Genomic DNA, 26,839 nt, shown 5'->3' with positions numbered 1-26,839 from the left:
AAGATTGGTATATATAAAACTGCATGACAAAACAATGTTTCCTTTCTTCAAAAGAAATTTATCCTTATGTATACACACTCAGACTCCTCTAGAGATTGCAGAGTGGAAGCAAACCTAAGAAATTATGGAACTGAAGCTAAAGAAAACCCACTAAGCAGTGAACCTATCCAACTCCTTCTGATGCTTCACTACTGTATGTTTAGGAATGGGCTAAAGGTGATTATCCAGCTCAGGCCTTGTGTTCCTCAATCTCAGGTTTTATGGCTTCAATCAAGTCTGACAAATTCTTAAGTGTTATTTCTGCAAATACTGTCTCTCTCCCATTTATTCAATTCTCTTCTTCATAATATTAGACAAACGTTTCAGCTTCCCAACATACCCTACCAGTCTTTTAACTTCTCTTTAATATCCATACCCCTTGTGAGTAATTTCCTTGGATCTATCTTTCAAGTCATTATTTTTCTCTTTAGCAGTGTGTCCAACCTGCTGTTTCAACTATCCACTGAATTTAAACTTTTAATGACTATGTTTTATACCATTCCTAGTTCTTTTTTTCAAAACAGCCAGCCAGTCACTTCATTTAAAACCCTTAATATATTGTGAAATATAATACATATACACCAACCCAGGACTACTCTGACAAGCCCCAAGCCTACTTTAGGGCAGTCCTGTGGTTACAAATTCTGAGGGGAGATCCAAACCAGAAAATAGGCCAAGGCCAGAAAAGTCTCCTTAAACTAGCAAGAGAATATTTCATTGTGAACGCTTCCCATGAGGCGGCTTTACTGGGAGGAGATGGTTTCACAGGCCTCACTACTGTCTCTACCAGTTCTTAGGTCTCATCTCTTATTCCAAACTCCTTTGCCATCTGTGGTATACTGTTTATAAAAAGGACCCAAGTTATTCTTTTCCCGATACCCATTATCCTTACAATATGACTTCTGCAGGTGTTCCCACCAAGATGGTGAATCTATTTCTCCATGTCTTAAAACTGGTCTCTGGGGCTTCCCTGGTGGCGCAGTGGTTGAGAATCCGCCTGCTAATGCAGGGGACACGGGTTCGAGCCTTGGTCTGGGAAGATTCCCACATGCCGCGGAGCAACTAGGCCCGTGAGCCACAGCTACTGAGCCTGCGCGTCTGGAGCCTGTGCTCCGCAACAAGAGAGGCCACGATAGTGAGAGGCCCGCGCACCGCGATGAAGAGTGGCCCCCGCTTGCCGCAACTAGAGAAAGCCCTCGCACAGAAACGAAGACCCAACATAGCAATCAATCAATCAATAAAAAAAAAAAAAAAAAAAAAACTGGTCTCTGACCTGCGGCTTGCTTTGAACAGAATGCAGCAGAAATGACAGTGTATCAGATCTGAGCCTATGCCTCACAAGTGGCTTTGCACTCTTTCTCTCTCTCTTTTGGAACTCTGCTCTACTATCATGAGGATAACCCAAGGTTAGCATTTGAAGGATGATATATAATCTGAAGCAGAGACAAGCTGACCCAGCTAAGGTCCCCACAGACTACCCAGCCCCTACCCAGATCATCGGCTGATTAACTAAGTTCAGCTAAGATGAGAACTGCCCAGGGACTTCCCTGGTGGCGCAGTGGTTAAGAATCTGCCTGCCAATGCAGGGGACACGGGTTCGAGCCCTGGTCCGGGAAGATCCACACATTGCAGAGCAACTAAGCCCGCAAGCTACAACTACTGAGCCCGTGTGCCACAACTACTAAAGCCTGCACTCCTAGAGCCTGTGCTCTGCAATAAGAGAAGCCACCACAATGAGAAGCCCATGCACTGCAACAAAGAGTAGTCCCCACTCGCCGCAATTAGAGAAAGCCCACGTGCAGCAACAAAGACGCAATGCAGCCAAAAAAAGAAAACAGGACTGCCTAGCTAAGCCCAGCCCAAATCACTGAACCACAGAATTATTAGCTAAATAGGTAATTGTATTAAGCCACTAAGTTTTGGGGTGATTTGTTTAGCAAAATAAGCTAATTAATACGTTACCTAGATTGGCAAATTTTTTCAGAGCAGCTCCAGAGTCAGTTCAAACTAATAGGTATGTTTTTCAGATTTCCTTGTTTTTGCCCTGCGGAATTCCCTTTACTTGCTGGTAAACTAATCTATGTTATTTAAAAGGTGTTTTGATTCAAAAGGGTTTTCAAGTTATCTAGTCTGTCACATTACTGGAAAACTAAGTAGAATCTAACAACCATCTTATCTCAGAGCCAGATGAGCCGAGGTTAATATAAAAATTCTAAATCAAGGATACTCTTAACAAAATAAACATTAAATGGAATCCTAGCATATAAAACAGACAAACTGTTCTGGATGAAGAAGGGTTTAACATTGCCCAGTCTGCCTCCTTCAGGAAGCAGCTGCTGTGACATTTCAAAGGAACATATCAACAGTTTAAAAACAACTGCTCAATACTAGTTCGTTAAATTCCTCCTCAAACTGGTCTACTGAAGCAGTGGTTCTTAACCCTGGCTGCATTTTGGAGTTGCCTAGGAGTGAGTGTAGGCAACATTACATATTACTAAAAACTCTCCAAAGGATTACAGCATGAAGTCAAGAGTTGAGAGCCACTGAACAAACATAACTATCTCAAATCCTATATTTGATATAATAGCTCAAAAACAATATGACACTATACTACTGGAATCAGAATCTTTTCCGTTTGGATTATCTCTTTGATGAGTTCACATTTCTGGTGTCCCTTGCCTGCTTCCTTCAGGAAGTTTCTGACAATTATTTAATAAGGAAATAATACATAGTTCTTACAGTACCAACTATCTGGAAATCAAACTGGTCATGATACCAACCGACATACCCTCTGTAGATAATTTTTTACATCTCAATTAATATATAACTGAATTTCCTCCCCCAGTCCAATAATTAAATAAATAAAATTACTGGAAAGAACTAAGTTTACAGAGCTAAGAATAACTATTCAAATCAAGCACATTTTTACTGTTAAGAATTACAAAACTGGGCTTCCGTGGTGGCGCAGTGGTTGAGAATCTGTCTGCCAATGTAGGGGACATGGGTTCGAGCCCTGGTCTGGGAAGATCCCACACGCCGCGGAGCAACTAGGCCCGTGAGCCACAATTGCTGAGCCTGCGCGTCTGGAGTCTGTGCTCCTCAACAAGAGAGGCTGTGATAGTGACAGGCCCGCGCACCGTTATGAAGAGCGGCCCCCGCTTGCCACAACTAGAGAAAGCCCTCGCACAGAAACGAAGACCCAACACAGCCATAAATGAATAAATTAAATAAATAAATAAATATTAAAATATTAAAAAAAAAGAATTACAAAACTGGATAACATTAAACAATCTGTGCTATCTCACAAGGGACTGATTAAATATTTCATTGGAAAAAAATTACCTAAAAATATTTATAATCTTTTAATGAATTACTCATGAAGTGGATAAACAAGGAAAGTTGAAATCTCTACACTTTAGTGAATATATATTCATGTATAACTTCAACAGTCTAATAAACAAGATTAAGATAGCAAGCATTTCTGCTCACTTATATGTTGAGCTTTTATTTACCTTTTATCCTGATTCATATATGAAAAAAGGAAAGGAAGGCTTTGTCAAATCATCCCCATAAATAATTTTTCAAATACATGGTCAAACACACAAAACTGGGCAAAGAAACAGGGTACCATGAACAAAACCTAGCAGAAAGAAGAAACAATAGAAATAGATCCCTAATGATTTCAGGTATCAGGGGCTTCCCTGGTGGCGCAGTGGTTGAGAATCTGCCTGCCAATGCAGGGGTCACGGGTTCGAGCCCTGGTCTGGGAAGATCCCGTATGCCACGGAGCGTCTAGGCCCGTGAGCCACAATTGCTGAACCTGCGCGTTTGGAGCCTGTGCTCCGCAACAAGAGAGGCCGCGATAATGATAGGCCCGCCCACCGCGATGAAGAGTGGCCCCCACTTGCCACAACTAGAGAAAGCCCTGGCACAGAAACGAAGACCCAACACAGCCATAAATAAATAAAATACATAAATAAATAAATTTTAAAAGAAAAAAAAAAAGATTTCAGATATCAGAATTTTCAAACACAAGAATCTAGAATAATTATGTTTCATACTTGTTTAATGTCCAAGAAATAAAGGCCAAGGTTGAAAACTGACAGCTGGAAAGATTAAAGAAAAAAATTGTTTCAGATTTTTAAAAAGAACCAGTATGAAACACTAGAACTGAAAAATCACAATAACCAAAATCAAGAATATAGGTTTAACAAAAAATATAGTATGAGAATTAATGAACTGAAATATAAATCATAAAAATAATCAAGAAGGCAGCAAAGAGGGACAAAAATGTGGAAAGTAAGACTACAAGGTGGAGTGAGACAATTTAATACACATCCAATCAGAGTCCTGTGAGGAAAGGAAAAGCTGTATCTAAAGAGAGATTATTCCACAGATTCAAGAAGTCCAGTAAGAAAATGAGGAAATCCATACTCTGACAAATGAAAGCAAAACTGAAGAGAGAGAGAAAAGAGACAAATTACCTTCAAAGGAGCAACATACCAGCAGCCGACTTCTCAGAAGAACTGAAGCCAAAAGACAGTAGAATGTTATCTTAAGTGCCGCAAGCAAATGCCAAGCTAGAATTCTATAACCAATAACATCATTCATGAACAAAGGTGCAATACAGACATTTTTAGTTACACAAAAGAGTCTGCCACCTGCAAATCTACTTAAAGAAAATTCCAAAGGGTGGCTGATAAAAGGAAAATGAAACTAATTGTAAAAAATAAAGAGAAAAAAATTGTAGTAAATATACGTAGAGCCATTTCTAAATGTACACTGACTATTATGAAGCAATGTTCTTCTGGGGTTTAAAAATATATAGAGAATGAATGGGAATTCCCTGGTGGTCCAGTTGTTAAGACTCTGCGCTCCCAATGCAGGGGGCATGGGTTCAATCCCTGGTCAGGGAACTAAGATTCCCACATGCTGCACGGCGTGGCCAAAAAAAGAAAATAAATAAATATAGAGAAAGAAAAGTTGGGAAGGTAAATGGAGGTCTTACAACTTCCAGAAAAGGGGGAAAGTATTAATATAACTTAAAGATTAATGTTGTTATTTCTAGAGTAACAACTAAAAAAGAGTTCCCAAATTTCCAAATGGGTAGAGGGAATTAAACTGACTAAAAGGACTTCCCTGGTGGTGCAGTGGTTAAGAATCTGCCTGCCAATGCAGGGGACATGGGTTCAAGCCCTGGTCCTGAAAGATCCCACATGCCGCAGAGCAATTAAGCCCATGTGCCACAACTACTGAGCCCGTGTGCCACAACTATTGAAGCCCACGCACCTAGAGCCCGTGCTCTGCAACAAGAGAAGCCACTGCAATGAGAAGCCCACGCACCGCAATGAAGAGTAGCCCCTGCTCACTGCAACTAGAGAAAGCCCACGCGTAGCAACGAAGACCCAACACAGCCATACATAAATAAATTTTTAAAAATAAAATAAAAATAAACTGACTAAAAACATTATTAATCCAAAGAAAGGCAAAAAAGAAAAGAAAGAAAACGAAAATAAACAGGTAGCACAAACAGTACAAAATATGATGGCAGGTTTAAACCCAAATATATTAGTAATAATAAAAAAACATAAAACTTGGCAAATTGGTCCATTTAAAAGACAAAGATTGTTAGGATGGATTTTTAAAAAAAATCTAACTTAATGCTATTTACATGAGATTCATCTAAAACATACAGAAAGACAAAGTAAAAGAATAGAAAAAAAATAAATAGGTAAAAAAAAAAATATATATATATATATATATATCAATATAAAAGCAGGTGGAGCTCTATTCACATCAGATAAAACAGACTTTAAGGAAACAAAAATGATATTAGAGATCTAGAGGATCACCACCACAATGACAAAAGGTTCAATTCATCAAGAATGGATAGGGGGCTTCCCTGGTGGCGCAGTGGTTGAGAATCCGCCTGCCAATGCAGGGGACACGGGTTCAAGCCCTGGTCTGGGAAGATCCCACATGCCGCGGAGCAACTAGGCCCGTGAGCCACAACTACTGAGCCTGCGCGTCTGGAGCCTGTGCTCCACAACAAGAGAGGCTGCGATAGTGAGAGGTCCACACACCGCGATGAAGAGTGGCCCGCACTTGCCGCAACTGGAGGAAGCCCTCGCACAGAAACGAAGACCCAACACAGCCAAAAATAAATAAATGAAATAAAGAATTATTACAAAAAGTAAAAAAAAAAAAAAAAAAAAGAAATAGGAGAAAATACTTTAAAAAAAAAAAAAGAATGGATAAAATTTAAATTTTATGCACTTAAGAACACAGCTTCAAAAGCAAAAGCAAAAACTGACAGACATACAAGGAGAAATCAAGAATAATCAAACAGGGCTAGACACACATATTGAAAGAATAAGATAGAGATGACAGAAACAGATCCACATACACATGGACCTTAATTTATGGCAACAGTGGCACTAAAAATCAGGAGGGCAAAGGAGTTTTCCAAGATGGAGCTATGAGTGGATGAGTCTGAGAAGATGGCGGCATAGGAAGCACCAGGAATCTGTCTCCTCACTTAGACAACAACTGCTGTGACAGAATCTGTCTGAAGTAACTATTTTAAAACTCTGGAGTCTATTAAAGGCTTGCAATTTCCAAGGGAAGGTTTGGGTGGTAAATTGCAATTAATTTTGATTAATTTCAGCATTTAGCACAGTAGTAGCTACCTACCCCTTCACCCTCAGCCCTGTGACAGGCAATAATCCACGTGCTCCAAGAGTATCTCGGACATAGCTTGTGGGAGCCAGGGTAGGCAATAAGGACCCTGTCCTTATATTTGAGATTGGTCCTCCGATCACTGATTGCTGCTTCTGATCACAGAGGTACAGATACAAAGGTGGGTAAGTCTTTTCTGCACCCCTTCTGACCACTGTTACAAGCCTATTCCCCTCCAGCTGAAGAGACTTCCAGAGGATTTAAAGGGCTGGTGTTTTCTTCCCTTTTATTTTCTTCTATTTTCTCCCCTTTCTTTTTTCTTCTGCCCCTTTTAGAAGTCAGTCATTTAAGATCTAGGACATTCAAATGTAACTGCACATACACAGGAATTTAGAAAGTCATTGTGCATGCCCCGGAAAAGGTGCAGTCTCAGAAATGACCTGAGAAGACCTTATGTTTACACCTCAGGCTGATCCTTGGCACAGAGACAACCTATAAAAATCAAAAAATAAAAACAAAACAAAAAACAGCAAACTCTAGAGAAGGGAAAGAATATTATTTCTAGAGTTACCCCATTATTAGGTTCAAATGTACAGTTTTCAACAAGAAAAAAAATCACAGAGAATGCAAAGAAATTGGAAAGTAAGGCCCATTCAAAGGAAAAAAATAAACCAACATGGGAATCCAAAATGATATAGCTCCTTTGGAAGGCAGTTTGATGGTTTCTTACAAAACTAAACATACTGTTACAATATGATTCAGCAATTTTGCTCTTCATTATTCATCCAAAGGAGTTAAAAACCTGTGTCTACACAAAAACCTGACACAGATATTTATAATAGCTTTATTCATAACTGCCAAACCTTGGAAGCAACCAGGATGTCCTTCAGTAGGTGAATGGATAAACAAACTGGTACATCTAGACACTGGAATATTAGTTAGCATTAAAAAGAAATCAGCAATCAAGCCATGAAAAAACATGGAGGAACCATAAATGCATATTACTAAGTGAAAGAAGACAATCTGAGAAGGCTACACACTATGTGACTCCAATTATATTATATTCCGGAAAAGGCAAAACTATGAGAATAAAAATCAGTGACTGCCAGGAGTTAGGGAAGTGGGGAGGATAAATAAGGGGAGCACACAGGATTTTTAGGGCATTGAAATTACCCTGTATGATACTATAATGGTGGATCACATCATTATACATTTGTCCAAACCCACAGAATGAACCCTAACATACACTATGTACACCTGTAATGATCTGTCAATGTAGCGATGAAAGAAATGTTCACATATTGAGGTATGGGGAAGTCATTCTGGCTTATACATAAGTTAACGTGATTTTAATCCTAACTATAACAGCCTGCTTGTGGCCTATCAAACATATACTGTATATCTGCTGTAATTATTAAAGAAAAGGGCACAATGACCAGAAGTAAAGAATATCCATGTTAAAAATAAAGATTAAATCCCTCCCTTCCTGGGATGCCAATGCTGGCACTCCTCAGATGATAAGACTCTCTTCCCAGGTGCCAAGGCCATATGGACTTGCTGTGTACATGCTGATCTGTTTTTTGGGAAACCCTGAAGGAATGTATCCCTGACTTGTTTGATGTTCTTTCTTCTGACAAGATATAAAACTGTGCTGAAAACCATGCTTCTCTGGAGGAGTAGTTCCTCAGAGTTATATGAGAAGCTGTCTTCCAGGCTATTGTCCTCAGTTTGGCTCAAATAAAACTCCTTTCTTTTCCTATTACAGATTGTTTATTGATTATTTTTGTCAACAGTAGGTTCATCAATTGAAACAAATATACCATTTAATTTTCTAGTGAACCTAAAAATGCTGTAAAAAATAAAGTCTACTTTAAAAAAATAAATCAACAGGGTTGTTCCCTGAGAACAACCAGATGATGAACCTTAATAGACAAAAACTAAAATAATTTTCTTAAAGATGCTCAGATAACTAAAGGAAGACATGGAAATAGTCAAGAAAACAATATATGAAGAAAATGGAAATATCAATAAAAAAATAGAAAACCTAAAAACACACCAAAACGAAGTTCTGGAGATGAAAAATACATTAACTAAAATAAAAAACTCACTGGAGGGATTCAAAGGCAGATTTGAGCAGAAAGAAAAAAGAATACAGGAACTTGAACATAAAACAATTAAAATTATTAAGTCTCAGGAAAAGAAAGAAAAAAGACTGAACAAAAGTAAAGAGAACCTAAGGGACCTATGGGACATCATGAAGTGGACCAACATAGGCACTGTGGGAGTTCCAGAAGGTAAAAAGAGGTAAAGAGAGATCATTTGAAGAAATAATAACCAAAAAATACCCAAACTTGATGAAAGACATAAACATTCAAGAAACTCCATGTAGGAAGAACTGAAAGAGACCCATACTGAGACACATTACAATCACACTGTCGAAAGACAAAGAAAGAAACCTGAATGAAGCAAGAGAGAAGTGACTTGTCACATACAAGGGATCCTCAATAGGATTCTCAGTAGATTTCTCAGCAGAAACTTTGCAGGTCAGAAGGCAGTGGGCTTATATATTCAAACTGCTGAAAGAAAAAACCTATCAACAAAGAATCTGATTATCTGACAAAACTGTCCTTCAAAAGTGAGAAAGAAATTAAGACATTTACAGATAAAAGCTCAGGGAGTTTATCACCAGCCCTGCCCTTTAAGAAATACTAAAAAGAATCCTACAGGTTGAAATGAAAGGACACTAGACAGTAACTTGAAGCTGTATGAAAAAATAAAGATCTCAGTAAAGGTAAATATATGGGTGATTATAAAAGCTAGTATTATTGTAATTTTGTGGTTTTTTCCTCCAAATTTTGTTTTCTACAGAATTTAAGAGACTAATGCATAAAATTATTAATTTATGTTTTCTGACACACAATGTATAAAAAAGTTATCTTGTGACACCAATAAATGAAATGGGGTGGGGACAGAGCTATATAGGAACAAAGTTTTTGTATGTTATTGAAATTGACCTAGTATAAATTTGAGTTAGAGTGTTATAACTTTAGGATATTAAATGTAATCCCCATGGTAACCACAAAAAGATACCTATAGAATATACAGAAAAGGAAATGAGAGGAAACTAAAACATTTCACTGCAAAAAACAAACTAAACACAGAAGAAAACAGTAACGTAGGAAATCAGGGACAAAAAAAGTGTGAGGCATAGAGAAAGCAAATAGATAAAAGACATACAATGAAAACTACAAAATATTACTGAAAGAAATTAAATAAATGGAAAGACATCCCAGATTCATGGTTTGAAAGACTTAATATTGTTAAGATGTCAATACTTCTGAAAGTGATCTACCAACTCAATGCAATCCCTATCAAATCATGGAAATGCAAATTAAAATCATGATTAAGTACCACTATATATCCAAGAGATTAGCAAAAATTTAAAAGTCTAACAATACCAAATGGTGACAAGGACATAGGAATTCTCATACAATAGTGATGGGAAGGTAAACTGGTATAACTATTCTGGTAAACAGGGTGACATTAACCTACAAAACTCAAATTAAGTATACTCTCTGACCCAGAAATTCCATTCTAGGTATATACTTTAGAAATATTAAAGTTTATGTATATTATATAATAAATGTTCAAAGCAACATTATTTGTATTTGCCAAAAACTGGAAATAACCAAGTGCCCATGACTGAGAAAATAATTATATATGCATATAATTGAGTAAAACACATCAATAAGACCTAATGATGGAGAACCATAGCTACACACATATGGATAATCATACAGCATGATGTTAAAAAAAAAAAAAAAGTCACCAAAGGCTACCTACAGTGTAATTCTATGTACTTGAATTAATGTTGGAAAACTTAACTATATTGTATAAAGATACATACTAGCTGGAAAACTAAGCTAAGTGGTCAAAACTGAGTTACTGAAGCAAAGGATGTTTTGCCTCTGGGGAGTCCACCAAAATTCAATCCATCAAAGGCGAAGCTCAGTTACAAAGCTCTGACTCTTATTTACTCCCAAGAACTGGGAATCAGGAGATCAGGAGTCCAATTCAACTTTCACCACTAACTAATCTTATGTCTTAAGTAATTAATTGGTCAATTTCTTCATTCTTTAAAGAAAAAAAAGGTGGAAAAGCAAAAGAAAAAAAGACAATCTATAGTTTCCCTTCAAGTGTGATGTTACATACAATAAATTATATTTACTTAATGTTATATACAGTATTACATTTACCTTATTAATATCTTGCCTCAGATAAATTTGTTTCAACTAGAGAAAGGTAAAATAATCAGTATAAAAGAAGGTTCTCCTCTTACTATGATTCCTTAGCAGCAAATCAGGCATGTAGAAGATAATGTTTTTTATTTTAGATTACTAGATTCCTGAACAATTCATTTTAAAAATCTCCACTTTCAACTGGAACTACCATGTTACAGTAATTTGCAAAAATGACCAACACAAAGGGAAAGAGGAGAGGCACCGCTATATCTTATCGAGGCATTCCAGAAAACATGAAGTTCCTCCTTTGGCCACAACACGTGCAAATCTACAAGAAACTATGTGATACTGTAAACATCAAGGAAATGACACTGTTCAAAAAGGAATGCCCCACAAATGTTACCAAGGTAAAACTGGAAGAGTCTACAATGTTACCCTGCATGCTACTGGCACTGTTGTAAACAAACAAGTTAAGGGCAAGATTCTTCTTGCCAAGAGAATTAATGAACATATCAAGCATATTCAGCAGCCTAAGAGCCATGATAGCTTCCTGAAATATATGAAGAAAAATGATCAGAAAAAAAAAAAAAAGTACCCCAATGTTCACTGCAGCTCTATTCACAATAGCCAGGACATGGAAGCAACCTGTATGTCCACTGACAGATAAATGGATAAAGAAGATGTGGTATATATAGACAGTGGAATATTACTCAGCCATAAAAAGGAACAAAACTGGGTCATTTGTAGAGACGTGGATGGACCTAAAGTCTGGCATACAGAGTGAAGTCAGAAAAACAAATATCGTATATTAACGCATATATGTGGAATCTAGAAAAATGGTACAGATTATCCTATTTGCAGGGCAGGAATAGAGACGCAGATGTAGAGAACGGGAGGGTGGAATGAATTAGGAAATTAGGATTGACATATATACACTACCATGTGTAAAATAGATAGCTAGTGGGAACCTGCTGTATAGCACAGGGAGCTCAGCTCAGTGTGTGATGACCTAGATGGGTAGGATGGGGGGTGGGGTGGGAGGGAGGTCCAAGAGGGAGAGGATATATGTATACATATAGCTGATTCACTTTGTTGTACAGCAGAAACTAACAACATTGTAAAGCAATTATACTCCAATTAAAAAAAAACAGAAAGAAAGAAAAAAAAAAAAAAAAAAAGGAAGCCAAATAGAAAGGCACTCAGGTTCAAATGAAGTGCCAGCCTGTTCCACCAGAGAAGCACACTTTGTGAGAACCAATGGAAAGGGGCCTAAGCTGCTAGAAGCCATTCCCTATGAATTCATGGCATAATAGATTAAAAAAAAAAAAAGACCCCTGGACTGTTAAAAAAAAAAAAAAAATCCTAAATAATTGGGTTATAGATCAAAATACTCTTTTCTAAAACTGCTTACCTTCCACAAGCAATCTGAGTGACAATGCTTCCCATAAGTTCAAAAACTTTCCTTGGGTTTATTTCATGACTGGTAGAGTTATGACCCAACTGACCATACCCTCCAGCTCCAAAAGTAAACACTCCACCTTCCTAAAAAAAAAAAAAAAAACCCTTTGTCATTAGAAAGCCTGATAAAATAATCTTCAGGAAAATAAGTTAATCTTTAATATGGAGTCAAATTTTCTCTTCTATTGTCTTCGCAATTTAACAGATGATAAGATAGTCAAGATACCTTGACTTTTCAAGGTAAAATGTCTTAAATCTAAGAGTTCCAGGCTGATATGGCTAATTATTTTCACATATTTTAAAAGTATTTAATTATGTTCTCATCATTATAAAGTCATCATTAAAGAGATACTAATAATTATTTTTTGCATTGCCTTTTACTATCGTTATAGTCTTGTTGAATCCCAAGTACACACCTATAAAATTTCACAAAGCCTAAAAATGGTATCATTTTCAGTTTCCAAAGTAGCTCTGCAAAAAAAGAGTATATGTAACCAGAGAGTGCACTAATATAGCTATTCTTAGCATACAGTTACTAAAATATAAATGGTCTTTAAAATATTTATCATAAAAATGCATAACAGGATTAAAGGTTATGTTTTTAAAAAGTAATTCATGATGACATTTTAACACAAGCACAGTTAGTACTTTTCAATTCAATTGCTTTTCTTCATAGTTGCAGCTATGTATACAAATTTATGCTACTAAATGATGAAAGCAGGATGTAAGTATTTATACAGATTGCTATGTAAGGAAATTGATTTTTCTGTTTAAAATTTTTTTATCATGGGAAATTTAAACAAATGCACAAAAGACATACATACATATATATATTTATCTATATATGAATGATCACATAACATCACTCAGTTTCAACTGGCAAAACTTAGATAATCCTGTTTCATTGATGCCCCTCCCACTTCCCTTTTTTGGGGGTACTTTAAAGCAAAAAGAGTACTGGAGTACTTTAAACTACACTGTGGTCAACAAATCATTTCACATATAAATGCATATGTATCTTCAATGGCATATACCTCTAACAGATAAAAATATATGACACAATGCTATTATCGCACAAAAAGTATTAATTTCCTTTTTTTGGACAGAAATAGCAAGTGTTAATTTTTATTTCTCATGTTTTTTCCAGTTTTACTGATATCATTGACTTGACATAAAATTGTATATATTTAAAGGGCACAGCATGACTTGACATATACTCTGTGAAATTATTACCAGTCAAGTTAATTAACACATCCATCACCTCATATAATCCTTCTTGTGTGTGTGTGTGAGAAAGCTTCAGATCTACTCTTAGCAGATTTCAAGCATAGAATACTGTATCGTTAATTACAGTCACCATGCTGTACATTAGATCCTCAGAATTTAATAATCTTGTAACAGAAAGTTTGTACCCCTTTGACCACATATCCCCATTTCCCTCACCCTCTACCCCCTGGCAACCACCATTCTACTCTTTGTTTCTATGAATTTGACTTTCTATCCCCACCCCACTTTTTTTTTTTTTTTTTTTTTTTAACAATGCCACATATAAGTGATACCATTTAGTGTTTGTCTTTGCCTGGCTTATTTCACTTACCATAATGCCCTTGAGGTTCATATATGTTGTTACAAATGAAAGGATTTCCCCTTTTTACGGCTGAATAATATTCCAGTGTGTGTGTGTGTGTGCGCATATGCACACAAACATGTACACATCACATTTCCTTTATCCACTCATTTGGCAATGGACACTTAGGTTGTTTAAATATCTTGGCTATTGTGAATAATGCTTCAAAAAACATGAGAATGTATTTATCTCTCTGAGATCCTGTTTTCATTTCCTTCAGAAATACATCCAAAAGTGGAACTGCTGGGTCCTACAGTAGTTCTATTTTTAAGTTTTTGAGGAAGCTTCATATTGTTTTCCCTAATGGCCGCACCAATTTATATTCCCACCAGCAGTATACAGGGCTCCCCTTTTCTCTATATACTTGTCCTTTTTTTTTTTTTAAATTATAGCGATCCTAACAGATGTGAGGGGATATCTCATTGTGGTCTTGATCTGCATTTTCCTGATGATTGTGATATTGACATTGAGCACCCTTTTCATGTACCTTTTGGTCATTTGTATATCTCCTCTGGAAAAATGTTTATTCTGGCCCTTTGCCCATTTCAAAATTAGATTGTTTTTCAGCCATGAGTTACGTGAGTTCCTTATATATTTTAGATATTAACCCCTAATCAGATATATGATTTACAAATATTTTCTCTCATTCCACAGTATGACTTTTCATTTTGTTGACTGTTTTCTTTGCTGTGCAGAAGTTTTTAGTTTATTTTTGCTTTTGTTACCTGTGTGCTTTTGGTGTCACATCCAAAAAATGCCTACCAAGCCTAATGTCAAGGAACTTTCCCCCCATGTTTTCTCCTAAGAGTTTTACAGTTTCAGGTCTTACATTTAAGTCTTTACTCCATTTGAGCTACATTTTGTGAGTGGTGTGAATTAGGAGTCCAGTTTTTGCATATGGATATCCATATTTCCCAGCATCATTTATTGAAGAGACTATCCTTTTCCACTGTGTGCTCTTGGCACCGTATCAATGAATAGTTGCATTTATTTCTGGGCTATCTATTCTGTTTGACTGGTATATGTGTCTGCTTTTATGCCAGTATCATACTGCTTTGATTACTACAGCTTTGTAATATAGTTTAAAATCAGAAACCATTATGCCTTCACTTCATTGTTCTTTCTCAAGACTGCTTTGGCTATTCTGAGTCTTTTGTGGTTCTATATGAATTTTAAGATTGCTCTATTTCTGTGAAAAATGCCATTGGAATCTGGATAGGGATTGCATTGAATCTGTAGCTCACTTTGAGCAGTATGGATATTCTAACAATATTACTTCTTCCAATCCAAGAACATGAGATATCTTTCCATTTATTTCTGTCTTCTTCAATTTCTTTCATTGATGTCTCATATAGTTTTCAGTGTACAGGTCTTTCATCTGCTTGGCTCACCTTTATTACTAAGCATTACATTTTTTTTTAAAATTATTTATTTATTTATTTATGGCTGTGTTGGGTCTTCGTTTCTGTGCCAGGGCTTTCTCTAGTTGCAGCAAGCGGGGGCCACTCTTCATCGCGGTGCGCGGGCCTCTCACTATCGCGGCCTCTCTTGTTGCGGAGCACAGGCTCCAGACACGCAGGCTCAGCAATTGTGGCTCACGGGCCTAGTTGCTCCGCGGCATGTGGGATCTTCCCAGACCAGGGCTCGAGCCCGTGTCCCCTGCATTGGCAGGCAGATTCTCAACAACTGCGCCACCAGGGAAGCCCTACGTTTTTGATACTATTGTAAATGCGGCTACTGCTTAATTTCTCTTTCAGATAGTTTGTTTTCAGTGTATAAAAACGCAACTGATTCTTTAAAAAATATTTACTTGCTTATTTGTTTGCGTCAGGTCTTAGTTGCGGCATGCAGGATCTTCATTGTCGTGTGTGGGATCTTTGTGGCAGCATGTGGGATCTTTAGTTGTGGCATGCAAGCTTCTTAGTTGCAGCATGTGGGATCTAGTTCCCTGACCAGGGATCAAACCCGGGCCCCCTGCATTGGGAGCATGGAGTCTTAGCCAATGGACCACAAAGGAAGTCCCGCAACTGATTTTTTTTTTTTTTTAGTTTTTAGTCTATTTTTTATTTATTTTTGGCTGTGTTGGGTCTTCATTGCTGTGTGCGGGCTTTCTCTAGTTGAGGCGAGTGGGGGCTACTCTTCATTGCGGTGCGTGGGCTTCTCACTGCAGTGGTTTCTCTTGTTGCAGAGTACAGGCTCTAGGTGTGTGGGCTTCAGTAGTTGCGGTACGTAGGCTCAGTAGTTGTGGCTCATGGGCTCTAGCGCACAGGCGCGGTAGTTGTGGCACACACGCTTAGTTGCTCTGTGGCACGTGGGATCTTCCCAGACCAGGGCTCGAACCTGTGTCCCCTGCATTGGCAGGCAGATTCTCAACCACTGAGCCACCAGGGAAGCACCCCCCGCAACTGATTTTTATATGTTAATTTGTATCCTACAACTTCACTGTATTTATTGGTTCTAACAGATTTTTTGAGGAGTCTTTAGGGTTTGCTATATAAAATATCAAGACATCTGCAAAGAGACAATTTTAGTTTTTCCTTTCTAATTTGGATGCCTTTAATTTCTTTCTCTTGACTAACTGCTGTGGCTAGGACTCCCAGTACTATCTTGAATAGCAGTGGTGAGAGTGGGCATCCTGTCTTGTTCCTGATCTTAAAGGAAAAGCTTTCAAATTTTCACCATTAAGTATTATGTTAGTGGTGGGTTTGTCATAGACGGCCTTTATCATGTTGAGGCATGTTCCCTCCATATTCACTGTGTTGACAGTTTTTATCATAAAAAGATGCTCAATTTTGTCAAATGCTTTTCCTGTATCTACTGAGATGATAATACGATTTGTACCCTTCATTCTGTTAATGTGGTGTATAACACTGATTTGTAAATGTTGAACCATCCTTGCATCCCAGGGATAAATCCCACTTGATCACTGGCTATATAATCATTTAAATGTACTGTTGAATTTAGTTTGCTAGTATTGAGTAGTTCTACATCTACATTCATCAAGGATGTTGGCTTGTAACTTACTCTCCTTGCAGTGTCTTTCTGTGTCTTTGGTATCAGGATGGTGCCGGCCTTATAAAATAAGTTTGGAAGTGTTCCCTCCTCTTCTGTTTTTCAGAGGAGTTTGAGATGGACTGCTCTTAAATATTTTTTAAATAGTAGAATTCACCATCCAGTGAATGAGCTTCTCTTTGTTGGGAGATTTTTGAAGACATCCAGTCCTGGGCTTTTCTTTGTTGGGAGACTTTTGACTACTGATTCAATCTCCTTACTCATCAGAGGCGTGTTCAGATTTTGTTTCTTTATGACTCAGTTTTGGCAGTTTGTATGTTTCTGGAATGTACCCATTTCATCTAGGTTATCTGATAAATTTGTTGGTATATAATTATTGATAGTAGTCTCTTATGAAACTTTGTATTTCTGCATTATCAGTTGTAATGTCTCCTCCCCGTTTGATTTTATTTGAGTCTTTTCTTCTTAGTCTAGCTAAAGATTTGTCCATTAAAAAAAATCTTTTCAGAAAAACAGCTCTTAGGTGTGTTATTCTTCTCTGATGTTTTTCTAATCTCTATTTCATTTATTTCTGCTCTGGTCTTTGTAATTCCCTTTCTTCTGCTAACTTTGGACTTAGTACGATGTTTTTCCTAGTTCCTTGAGGTATAAAGTTAAGCTGTTTATTTGCAATCTTTTTTCTTAATGTAGGTGTTTATTGCTATAAACTTCCCTATTAGAGCTGCTTTTGTTGCTTCCAAAAGTTTTGTCATGTTGTGTTTCCATTTTCATTTCTCAAGATATTTTTAAATTTCCCTTTTATTTCTTCTATGACCCAATGATTATTCAGAAGTGTACTTTTTAATTTCCAAATATCTGTGAATTTTCCGGCTTTCCTCCTGTTAATGATTCCTAGTTTCATACGACTATGGCTGGAAAACATACGTGATATTATTTCAATTGTCTTATATTTGTTAAGACGTGTTTTTGACCTAGCATGATCTCTCCTGCAGAATGTTCCACTGTTTGCTTGAGAAGAATGTATATCCTGCTACTCTTGGATACAATGTTCTGTATATGTCTGTTAGGTCCATTTGATATAAAGTGTACTTCAAGTCAAATATTCCTTATTGGTTTTCTGTCAGGATGATCCAGCCTCTGTTGAAAGTGGGGTACTTAAGTCCCCTACTGTTACTGTGTTGCTGTCTATTTCTGCCTTCAGATCTGTTAATACTTGTTAATATTTGCTGTGTTGGGAACATATATAGGTATAATTGTTATATGTTCTTGAGGAATTGACCCCTTTAATATTTCTTTAATATTATTTAATATAGAGGTCATATTTAAATTTTCTTGATTAGTATTTTATTACACCATGTCAGAAAGCATATGTCTGATTGGTAAAGTTAAAAATAAGTAAGTGGGACAGTATGTTTCAGCCTAATCTATCCCCATTAAGCTTAATGTTGATCTTTGCCTAGATCCATTATTTCATTAGGGAATATAAAATGGAGATTTTCTAATCTTATTATTTCTTCTAAATTTATTAGTCGAAATTCTTCTATAGAGAAGTTAACTCATCAACTATTGAGTTATTATAAAATACAATTTGCAATTAAGAGGTAGAAGAAATGCTTCTTTCTCATTTACAGATTTTTAGAAAAATAAGTTGTTGCCCTAGCAACCTCCAAAGATAAGCAATGAAGTTTGCTTTGTGTTGATCTGGGTAAGAAGACGATCATTATGAAGTCACAGATTTTTATATATTTGATATCTTTCCATTTATTGTAGACATTATTTATTTTTGTTAACCACTGAAAGCTCCTTCAAGTTGTCCTTGTGACATGCTCTTAGTAGTCTTTGCTTTTTTGTAACACAAAATACTCAAGGCTAGTTTCATACTTTTTTTTTGGTCCCAGATATGAGATCAGACTCTTCTCTAAGAAGCCCTGGTTCTTTTTAGTATAGAGTCTACAACAATCAAAGGATGTTCATTGCTTCCAGATTACAAATGTTTAGTTATTTCTAGAACCTTCTGGTGGTCATAGCAAAAAAAAAAACAACAACAACAACAACAAAAAACCACCACACACCAAAAAACAAAACAAAAACAAAACAAAACAAACTTATTTTAGAAGGAGAAAAATAATAATTCACACTGATACTTGTGATTCAAAGCAAAGATTACAGGGTTTTAATTTAATTGCTACCATTTTATATCTCTTTTCTCTTAAGCTGAAAATCATAGTTTCTAATGAGAGTAATACAAATACTTAATTGCTTTATCCTATTCTATATACAATATACTGAAAATAAACGCTGCCAATTTTACTACTAACAATAAGACTACAGAATGCAGTTTAAGACCTCTTTGCGAATTCGGTTTATCTTTAGGCTATTTCCCACCAGTGATGCACAACAAAATACTGTACTTTAAAATACCCTAAAAGAATTCTTCTTTCTGTATTTGTGCCACTTGTAATTTTGAAGAATTCTTTTAACATATAAGCTTTTTAATTATGTGTAACAGTTTCTAGGTTCCAAAGTCAAACCTATGAAGGCAAGGCTCATTTGGTCTCCCTATTAATTCTTTTCACATATAAATAACATGTACCTTCTTCTTTTTCCTTAACAATAATATATCCTGACAATCGTTCCACAACATAATATAGAGATCTTCCTCATTCTGTTTTACAGGGCATGGTACTCCACGCAGTGGAGTTACCATAGTTTATTCAATTAGACTGCTACTGATGGGAATCTGGATTTCTTCTCTTCTTTTGTTATTAAAATACTGCCACCATAAATGGCCTTGTGTATACATAACTTAGTATCTTTGGAACAGATTCTTAAAATTACTAAGGGATTGATAAGTCAAAAGGTATATGTATATGTGATTTGCATAAAGAATTTGTAAAAGAACTTGAAAAAAATTGACATCATTATGGTAGTGTCCTCATATCCATTAACATGCATGTCTTTCCATTTATTCTGATTTTAAAAATCTGTTTTAAAAGTTTTCCTAATGTTTGTTCTGCACAAGGAAACTGCTTTGTAAAGCAATACTAATCTATTTGCAAGAAGCTCTTCCAGAAAAGCAAAAGACATTGATATAGAACTATATTCTAACTTTAAACAAGGAAAAATAAAATATTTTACTTTTGAAATATTTAAAACTATCTGATTTTGTTAAAAATAATATACACCAAGAATTCCAGTGAACAAGTATCACCAGCTACTGTTCTGAGAGAGAAATACAGCAGATTAATAGAATTAGCATTTTTAAAAAACTCAATAGATATAAAGAGAAATCTTTAGAAATCTTGGGAAAATAAGATGAGTGGCTATCTGAAAGGCTGAATTTGAAAAGCATTAACATGTGAATCTTTCTACCACAAAGTTAGTCCTATGGAATGATATTATACAAAGTATTTTTTACTATTATCTTCAACACAGCCTTATTTCTCCTAAATACCAATGACAGAATGACTAAAATTTATAACTTGCCAGCAGTGATTACATCTGCAATTTGAATGACAAAAAAAAAAAAAAATCAATGAAATATGGTAATAAGATCAGTAGGGATAGCGAAACTTCCTTACTCAAAAGCAAATAATATAAAATTTAAAAAAATTAACTTTTGTAACTGGTCATTGTAATATTTTTTAAAGTACCTTTAGTACACTATATTTGATAAGGACTGAGAATAATTCTTCTTCTAAAATTCCCAATGTGGGAGTAAGTGTGTAGAAATTTTATAAATCTGATTAGAAGTTAATTTTTTCTTGCCAATTTTATCTACTATGCAGGATATAAAGATAAAGAAGCAAAAACATTAATTTCTAATTTAGCCAATGATAACTTGCCAGTTCCTTTACGTTAACATGACTATAATAAATAATACTGCTTGGTAAAGGTTAGTTTAATGTTATTTTCATTTTACTTCTAATTGCTAGAGAACTATACAGTATTGATACTGAACTGGTACATACCCAACAAAGTGAGAGGTCAGAGTTAAAGCCATTAACAAGATTGTGATGAAAGCCCATTATAACTGCTTGAATAATACTTGGCCTATGAATAATAGAGGGATTCAGTCTCTATTACTTGTTATAAGGCACATGGGAGGTAAATTAAAATTAGGCAGAGTTATGCAATATAAATGGGATTGATACACAAAGCACAGCAAGCCTGACAAACTAAAAAGGAATTATTTCATTCACAGTATTATTAAAGCAGTATTTCACATGAAGTTGAAAAATTCAACAATATATATTATCATCACACAAACAGTAGATCACAATTCACATTTCATAACATGAAACAGTTGAAATCTAATGTAAATAGTTTTTGAGAACAGATAATAACCTAAGTCCCTTTTTTAAGATAAATTATTTTTTAGACATCAATAACACTCAAGTTTCAAAGTAAATATCATGAAAATATTCACTAATTATGAAATAACTACCATAACTATTAATAAAAAAGTTTTATAGGAGTACAATACCTTGGTTAGTGCAGCCGTATGATCTTCTCCACAACAAATATAAACTATTTTCTGAGTTCTTAGTGACTTTAGTAAATTAGGAACATACCTATCTGAAAATTCCAACAAGAGACATTAACGAACAGTATTTTTAAAATTAAAAGCTTCTAAAATGCGTTTCCTCTACAGCTTCCCGAACTGTGGAAGATGGTGATAACTAAACAATTTTAACAATTCAATGATTTTGTGGTACAAGCCTACTAAGTTGGGCTCCCACGCCTTTCTATTCATGCTGTGATAAAGGAGAGCTCTAAAAAGAGTAACAAGTGCTAAACTGCCTAAACGCCAATCTGCACAGGACTCTTCAATCAAGGAATTTCAAAGCTATCTGACTGCTTCTAATAGACGCATATCATTCTTTATATTCACCTCATGATAATTAAGCTCATATGATCCTACTTTAAAAAGCCTGAAAATTATACTTTCTGCTATTTTATAGCAGAAAAGAGATATAATGTCCTAATCTGACATATTTTTCTCATGCAAAACAAAATATTTTAAAATTCTTTCTGAGAGTATTATTTATCATTAGCAGTTGTTACTAGATCAACAACTCACTTTTGTCTCTAAGTCATTATAATTATGTTGAACTTTATTAGTATTTGTATTTCAAATACTGGCATTCAACCCAATGTAGCTATGAAAAATCAGTTTCCAAGATCCCAAAACTTGTTTTAAGTAGTTATAATTTTTTAAAATTCAAAAAGTTTATTTTCAAGACTCTAGCATCACTGGTAACAGTAATTAATTAAATGACTCAGATTTAAATATTTCCTTGAAATACTCAAATAGATGAACACTTCATGTTACTTTTCAGGATAATTTTATAATTTTTTTCCACTGATGGTGGCTGATAATGTGATTACCAATTTGAAGTAATGTTTTTCTCAACTTTCTTTTAGTGAACATCCAACACTGAAGATTTTTGTCCAGATATACTTTCTATATTTTATTCTAGAATAAAATAATATTTTTGGCCTTCCCACAATCTCCTAAAAATATTATTATCAAATGGAATTTTAAAATTAACCTCTCATCCCCACCTCAACACCAGGGAAGATTTGGGTACACTTCTCTCTGACACTAAGAATCACTGATATATCTCAAAACATCATCTCTTTTTAAATATATATTTATAAATAATGCAAACCTACCATTTTCATCATTAAGACCTAGTTGACCAAATTTGTTGCGTCCCCATCCAAAGATAGCTCCAGAAAGGGTGAGTACAAAACTATGGGCTCCTCCTGCTGCAACTTGCATGAAAGGGATTCCAAGTAAAGACTTAATCAGTTGTGGTGAAGCTTGCTTTTTACAGTCAATGCCTAAACCCAACTGGCCATATTTATTCTGTCCCCAACAGAAGACTTCACTTGCTGTAAAACAAAAATCATAAATTACTATTTTTCTCACACACAAAAAATTTCACTTGAAAATCATCAGTTATTTTGGGATATTCTTCCTCTCATTTGATGAAAATACATATTCCTCCTTATTAAATTTATTTCTTATATGGAAACAATACTACCTTGAATAATCCATGTTAATACAGTTTTAGTTTGACTTACTTTACTGATGAATGGGTAAGTCACATAACTGGGGATAATCTCATTTCCTGTTGTTCCTCAAGAAAGGACCATCTCTTTTTAGTATTCCTCAGGTCTCACTTTTATTCTATGACTTCTCCCAGGAGGTATTCATTCAAGCTCAAGGTTTCACTTATCAATTATATGCTATCACATTCAAAATTTATCACTAGCCCAGATCTCTCCTCTGAGCAATAAACCCATGTATCCAATTGTTTACCTGACAGCTATACTTCAATATTTGAAAGGTACTTCCAGCTCAACATGCCCTAAACTCAACTCATGACCCCCATCCTACCTCCCATACCTGGACCTCTTCCTAGTGTTCCTCATTCTCAGTAGATAACACCTTAACTGATTCAGCAGCACAAACCATAAACACAGGAGTCATCCTTAATACTCCTCTCCTCTCTTACCTTATATACAGATTTTTAACAATCTATCATCAAGTTATATACAGTTTTCTTTCTAAAGAAAAATATGGCAAATAGATCCACTCCTCACCATTTCACCTGGTTCTTGTAATAGTTCTCTTGTCACATTTGCTCACCCATTGCTACATTTTTTGCAACTTTAAACATCTTTTTACTTGTTTTTATTAAATAAATGGCACTAAGCTAATAATTGACACACTAATATCTGATTTTTTAAAATTCATACCATAAAATAGTACACACTTATTAAAAGTAAGTCTCCCTTCAAAACTAGATCCCCGGTTCCTCTCCCAAGAGACAAGCACTCTTACTAACTGCTGATATGTACTTCCAGAAATACTCTATGGACATACCAGCAGACATTTGTATATATACAAAGAGATATAAAAATGTAGATCTGATATATGACAGACACCATTAATAATGGTCTGGATAAGTTTCAAATTAACTGTTCTGTAAATTTATGTCTGTGTGTTTATTTCATAATAAATCTCAAATGAGTTGACTTTTTTAAAAAATGTAGATTTGAAATGCTGCTCACCTGAAAAAAACAGAAATCAGTGCCTTCTCACTGCTCTTGAAATAAACACTTTTAACAAGGCTTATAAGGTTCTGTAAAATCTACCTATGTTTCTGAGCTCATTTCATACCAGCCTCTTCCCTCACTTACTATACTCTAGCCATACTCAACTTCCTTTATATTCTCCAATGACCATTTCTCACACACTTGCTGTCTCACACACTCTGCCTAAACCTTCCCCTCACCCTTGTCTAGTTTACTTCTATTGTCTCCCAGCAGGAAGCCTTCCTTGATCTGCCAGATTAAGTTCAGTCCCCCTGTTATATGATCTAAATATCCCAAACTTTTTTCTTTACACTCTTTTTTCATAGTATGTAACTATATTGTTATTTGTGTGACTGTACCATAAGGGCTGGTAGTGTACAGCTTACCACTGTTTACTGTACACCCTAACGTGCCTAGTTTGTACTGAGTGATCAAAAAAAAAAAAAATTTTTTTTTTCCATTATATGAGTAAGATACTGCTAAAACATGAAGCTGAATAAGGGAAAAGAATACCTGTAAGATACCTCAAGATAGAAAAACTGTCCTCATCGGTAAAACCTTTGGGTTTAAATTTATCTTGGATTTACCTACCAAAGTATCGAAAGAGAAGCTGGCAAAGTAACAACAAAGAATACAGGGATGCCAGCCCCCACCCCCTACTTTATTCCTTTGATGGAATAAATCCAAATTCCTTAATATGACATGTAAGGCCCTTTGTAACAGATTTGTTTTTACTTTAGTCTCAACTGAAGTATAAAAATGTCTCCCATGCTCTCAAAATACCCACGTAAAACTATATTCCGATACTCAAATACACAAAATATTTCCCAGATTCTATGCCTTTACTAGTTCTATTACCTTAGCCAATCCTCAACATTTTCCGTAGCTGCTTCACAACCTCTCCAATTCTGAAGAACTTGTAATCATCTTTCAAGACTTGCATCAAATATCAATCCCTTCTTTATTGTTACCAATTCTACTGATTGAAACTAATTAAACTTTTTTCCTTATGCCCATCGTATTTTACTTTTCCTTTGACCAAAAGTAGTATATATTTTTTCTGCCTCATTATTTGCATATCTGCCTCTTCTAATAGATGGTATGTTCCCTAAAACTTTCTCTTAACTTACCGTATTTCCCTATAGTTCTAGTCTACTGTTTCATTCATAGTAGGCCTCACTAGGCATTTAATAAATTAAAAATAATAATAATGAAGCCACTGGAACTTATTTTTTTAAATGATAAAAAACAAATATATATGGCAGGTTCTTTACTAATCCACGTTATAATCCTTAGCTGGCATAGGAAGAAGTCAAATAAACAAAGGTTATAGGATACTTACGACTTCTCTGTTTCTATTCATAAAAAGTTTATCTGTGAGTGCAAATGAACTTGGGCAAGTTATAAACTTCCCCAGCTATAAAGGAATAATGTTCAGCAGGCTAAAGAACAATTAGACACAAAAAATCAATTTCATGTCTATATGCTAGTAATAAACGATTTGAAAATGACACCAGAGTAACAAAAAATATGAAATATCTAGGGAAAAATCTAATAAAATGTGTATAAGACTTCTCCACAGAAAACAACAAAATACTCTTGAGAAAAATTAAAAAGAGATTAAAATAAATGGAGGGATATAGCATGCTCAAGAATTGAAAGACTCAATATTACAAAGATTTTTCTCAAACTGATTTACAGAGGCAATGCAATCCCAATCAAAATCCCAACAGCTTAAGTATCTGTGAAAACTGACTAGCTAATTCTAAAATGTATATAGATATGAAAAGGATCAAGAAGAACCAAGACAATCTTTAATAAGAACGAAGTTGGGAGGAATTTCGGCTCAATTAAAGTATCAAGTAATAAAACTGAAAAGGGGAAAGAAAATAAAAGCAATGCTTACCTTTAGAAAGTGCAAGTGAATGATAGTAACCACAAGCAACCTGTACTATCTGGATATCCGACAAACTTTTAATATTTCTAGAAAATAAGAAGAGAGATCAGGATCAGTTAATTCCATTTAATAAATGGATCCTGAATGCTATTTATTTGTGTGATTTATTGACCACCTACTATGTGCAAGTAGTTTCCTTACCAGCAGTTCCTTACTAGCATGACCTAGCAGTTCATGATATTTTTTCTCATACAGGCCCAATTTATCAAAAATTTATGCTAAAATCAGTAAACAAAATCTAAATATGAAAAAATTAAGAGATATGATGAGAAAACACTTTGAAAGGACAATATTTAAGCACAGTAAACTATGCTCACAGCTCAGTGCTTTTTAAAATTTTTTTAATAAATTTATTTTATTTATTTATCAATTTATTCTTGGCTGCACTGGGTCTTCGTTGCTACGTGCGGGCTTTCTCCAGTTGCGGCGAGCAGCGGCCATTCTTCATTGCAATGCGCGGGCTTCTCATTGCGGTGGCTTCTATTGTTGCGGAGCATGGGCTCTAGGCACGCAGGCTTCAGTAGTTGTGGCACGCAGGCTCAGTAGTTATGGCTCATGGGCTCTAGAGCGCAGGCTCAGTAGTTGCGGTTCATGGGCTTAGTTGTTCTGCGGCATGTGGGATCTCACCAGACCAGGGCCCGAACCCATGTCCCCCACATTGGCAGGTGGATTCTTAACCACTGTGCCACCAGGGAAGCTCCTCAGTGCTTTTATGAT

General features: G+C 35.6%; 1 protein-coding gene and 1 pseudogene across 10 annotated transcripts in view; one reads left to right on the top strand and one right to left on the bottom strand.

Annotated features, from left to right (window-relative positions):
• LOC309642895 (large ribosomal subunit protein eL21 pseudogene) overlaps positions 1-12,363 on the top strand; it is a 528,492-nt pseudogene extending 516,129 nt beyond the window's left edge. Inside the window, exons 2-3 of the transcript XR_014268613.1 lie at positions 3,726-11,598; positions 12,150-12,363. The product of XR_014268613.1 is annotated as a large ribosomal subunit protein eL21 pseudogene (transcript). The remainder of the gene's footprint in view (positions 1-3,725; positions 11,599-12,149) is intronic.
• The window catches only part of HERC4 (HECT and RLD domain containing E3 ubiquitin protein ligase 4), a 130,679-nt gene that overhangs the window by 70,683 nt on the left and 33,157 nt on the right, over positions 1-26,839 (bottom strand). For all 9 annotated transcript variants that reach the window (XM_082424658.1, XM_082424651.1, XM_082424650.1 and 6 more), the window contains 4 exons: positions 26,072-26,148; positions 22,735-22,956; positions 21,542-21,633; positions 12,370-12,500 (listed from right to left, as the gene is read on the bottom strand). In XM_082424658.1, coding sequence (XP_082280784.1) covers positions 12,370-12,500; positions 21,542-21,633; positions 22,735-22,956; positions 26,072-26,148 — 522 coding nt within the window. The remainder of the gene's footprint in view (positions 1-12,369; positions 12,501-21,541; positions 21,634-22,734; positions 22,957-26,071; positions 26,149-26,839) is intronic.

The sequence above is a fragment of the Balaenoptera physalus genome, assembly GCF_965194825.1.
Source record: "Balaenoptera physalus genome assembly, chromosome: 14".
Lineage (NCBI taxonomy): Eukaryota > Metazoa > Chordata > Mammalia > Artiodactyla > Balaenopteridae > Balaenoptera > Balaenoptera physalus.
Note: the sequence above shows the minus strand (reverse complement) of the source record. Positions and strands in the feature narration are given on the sequence as shown.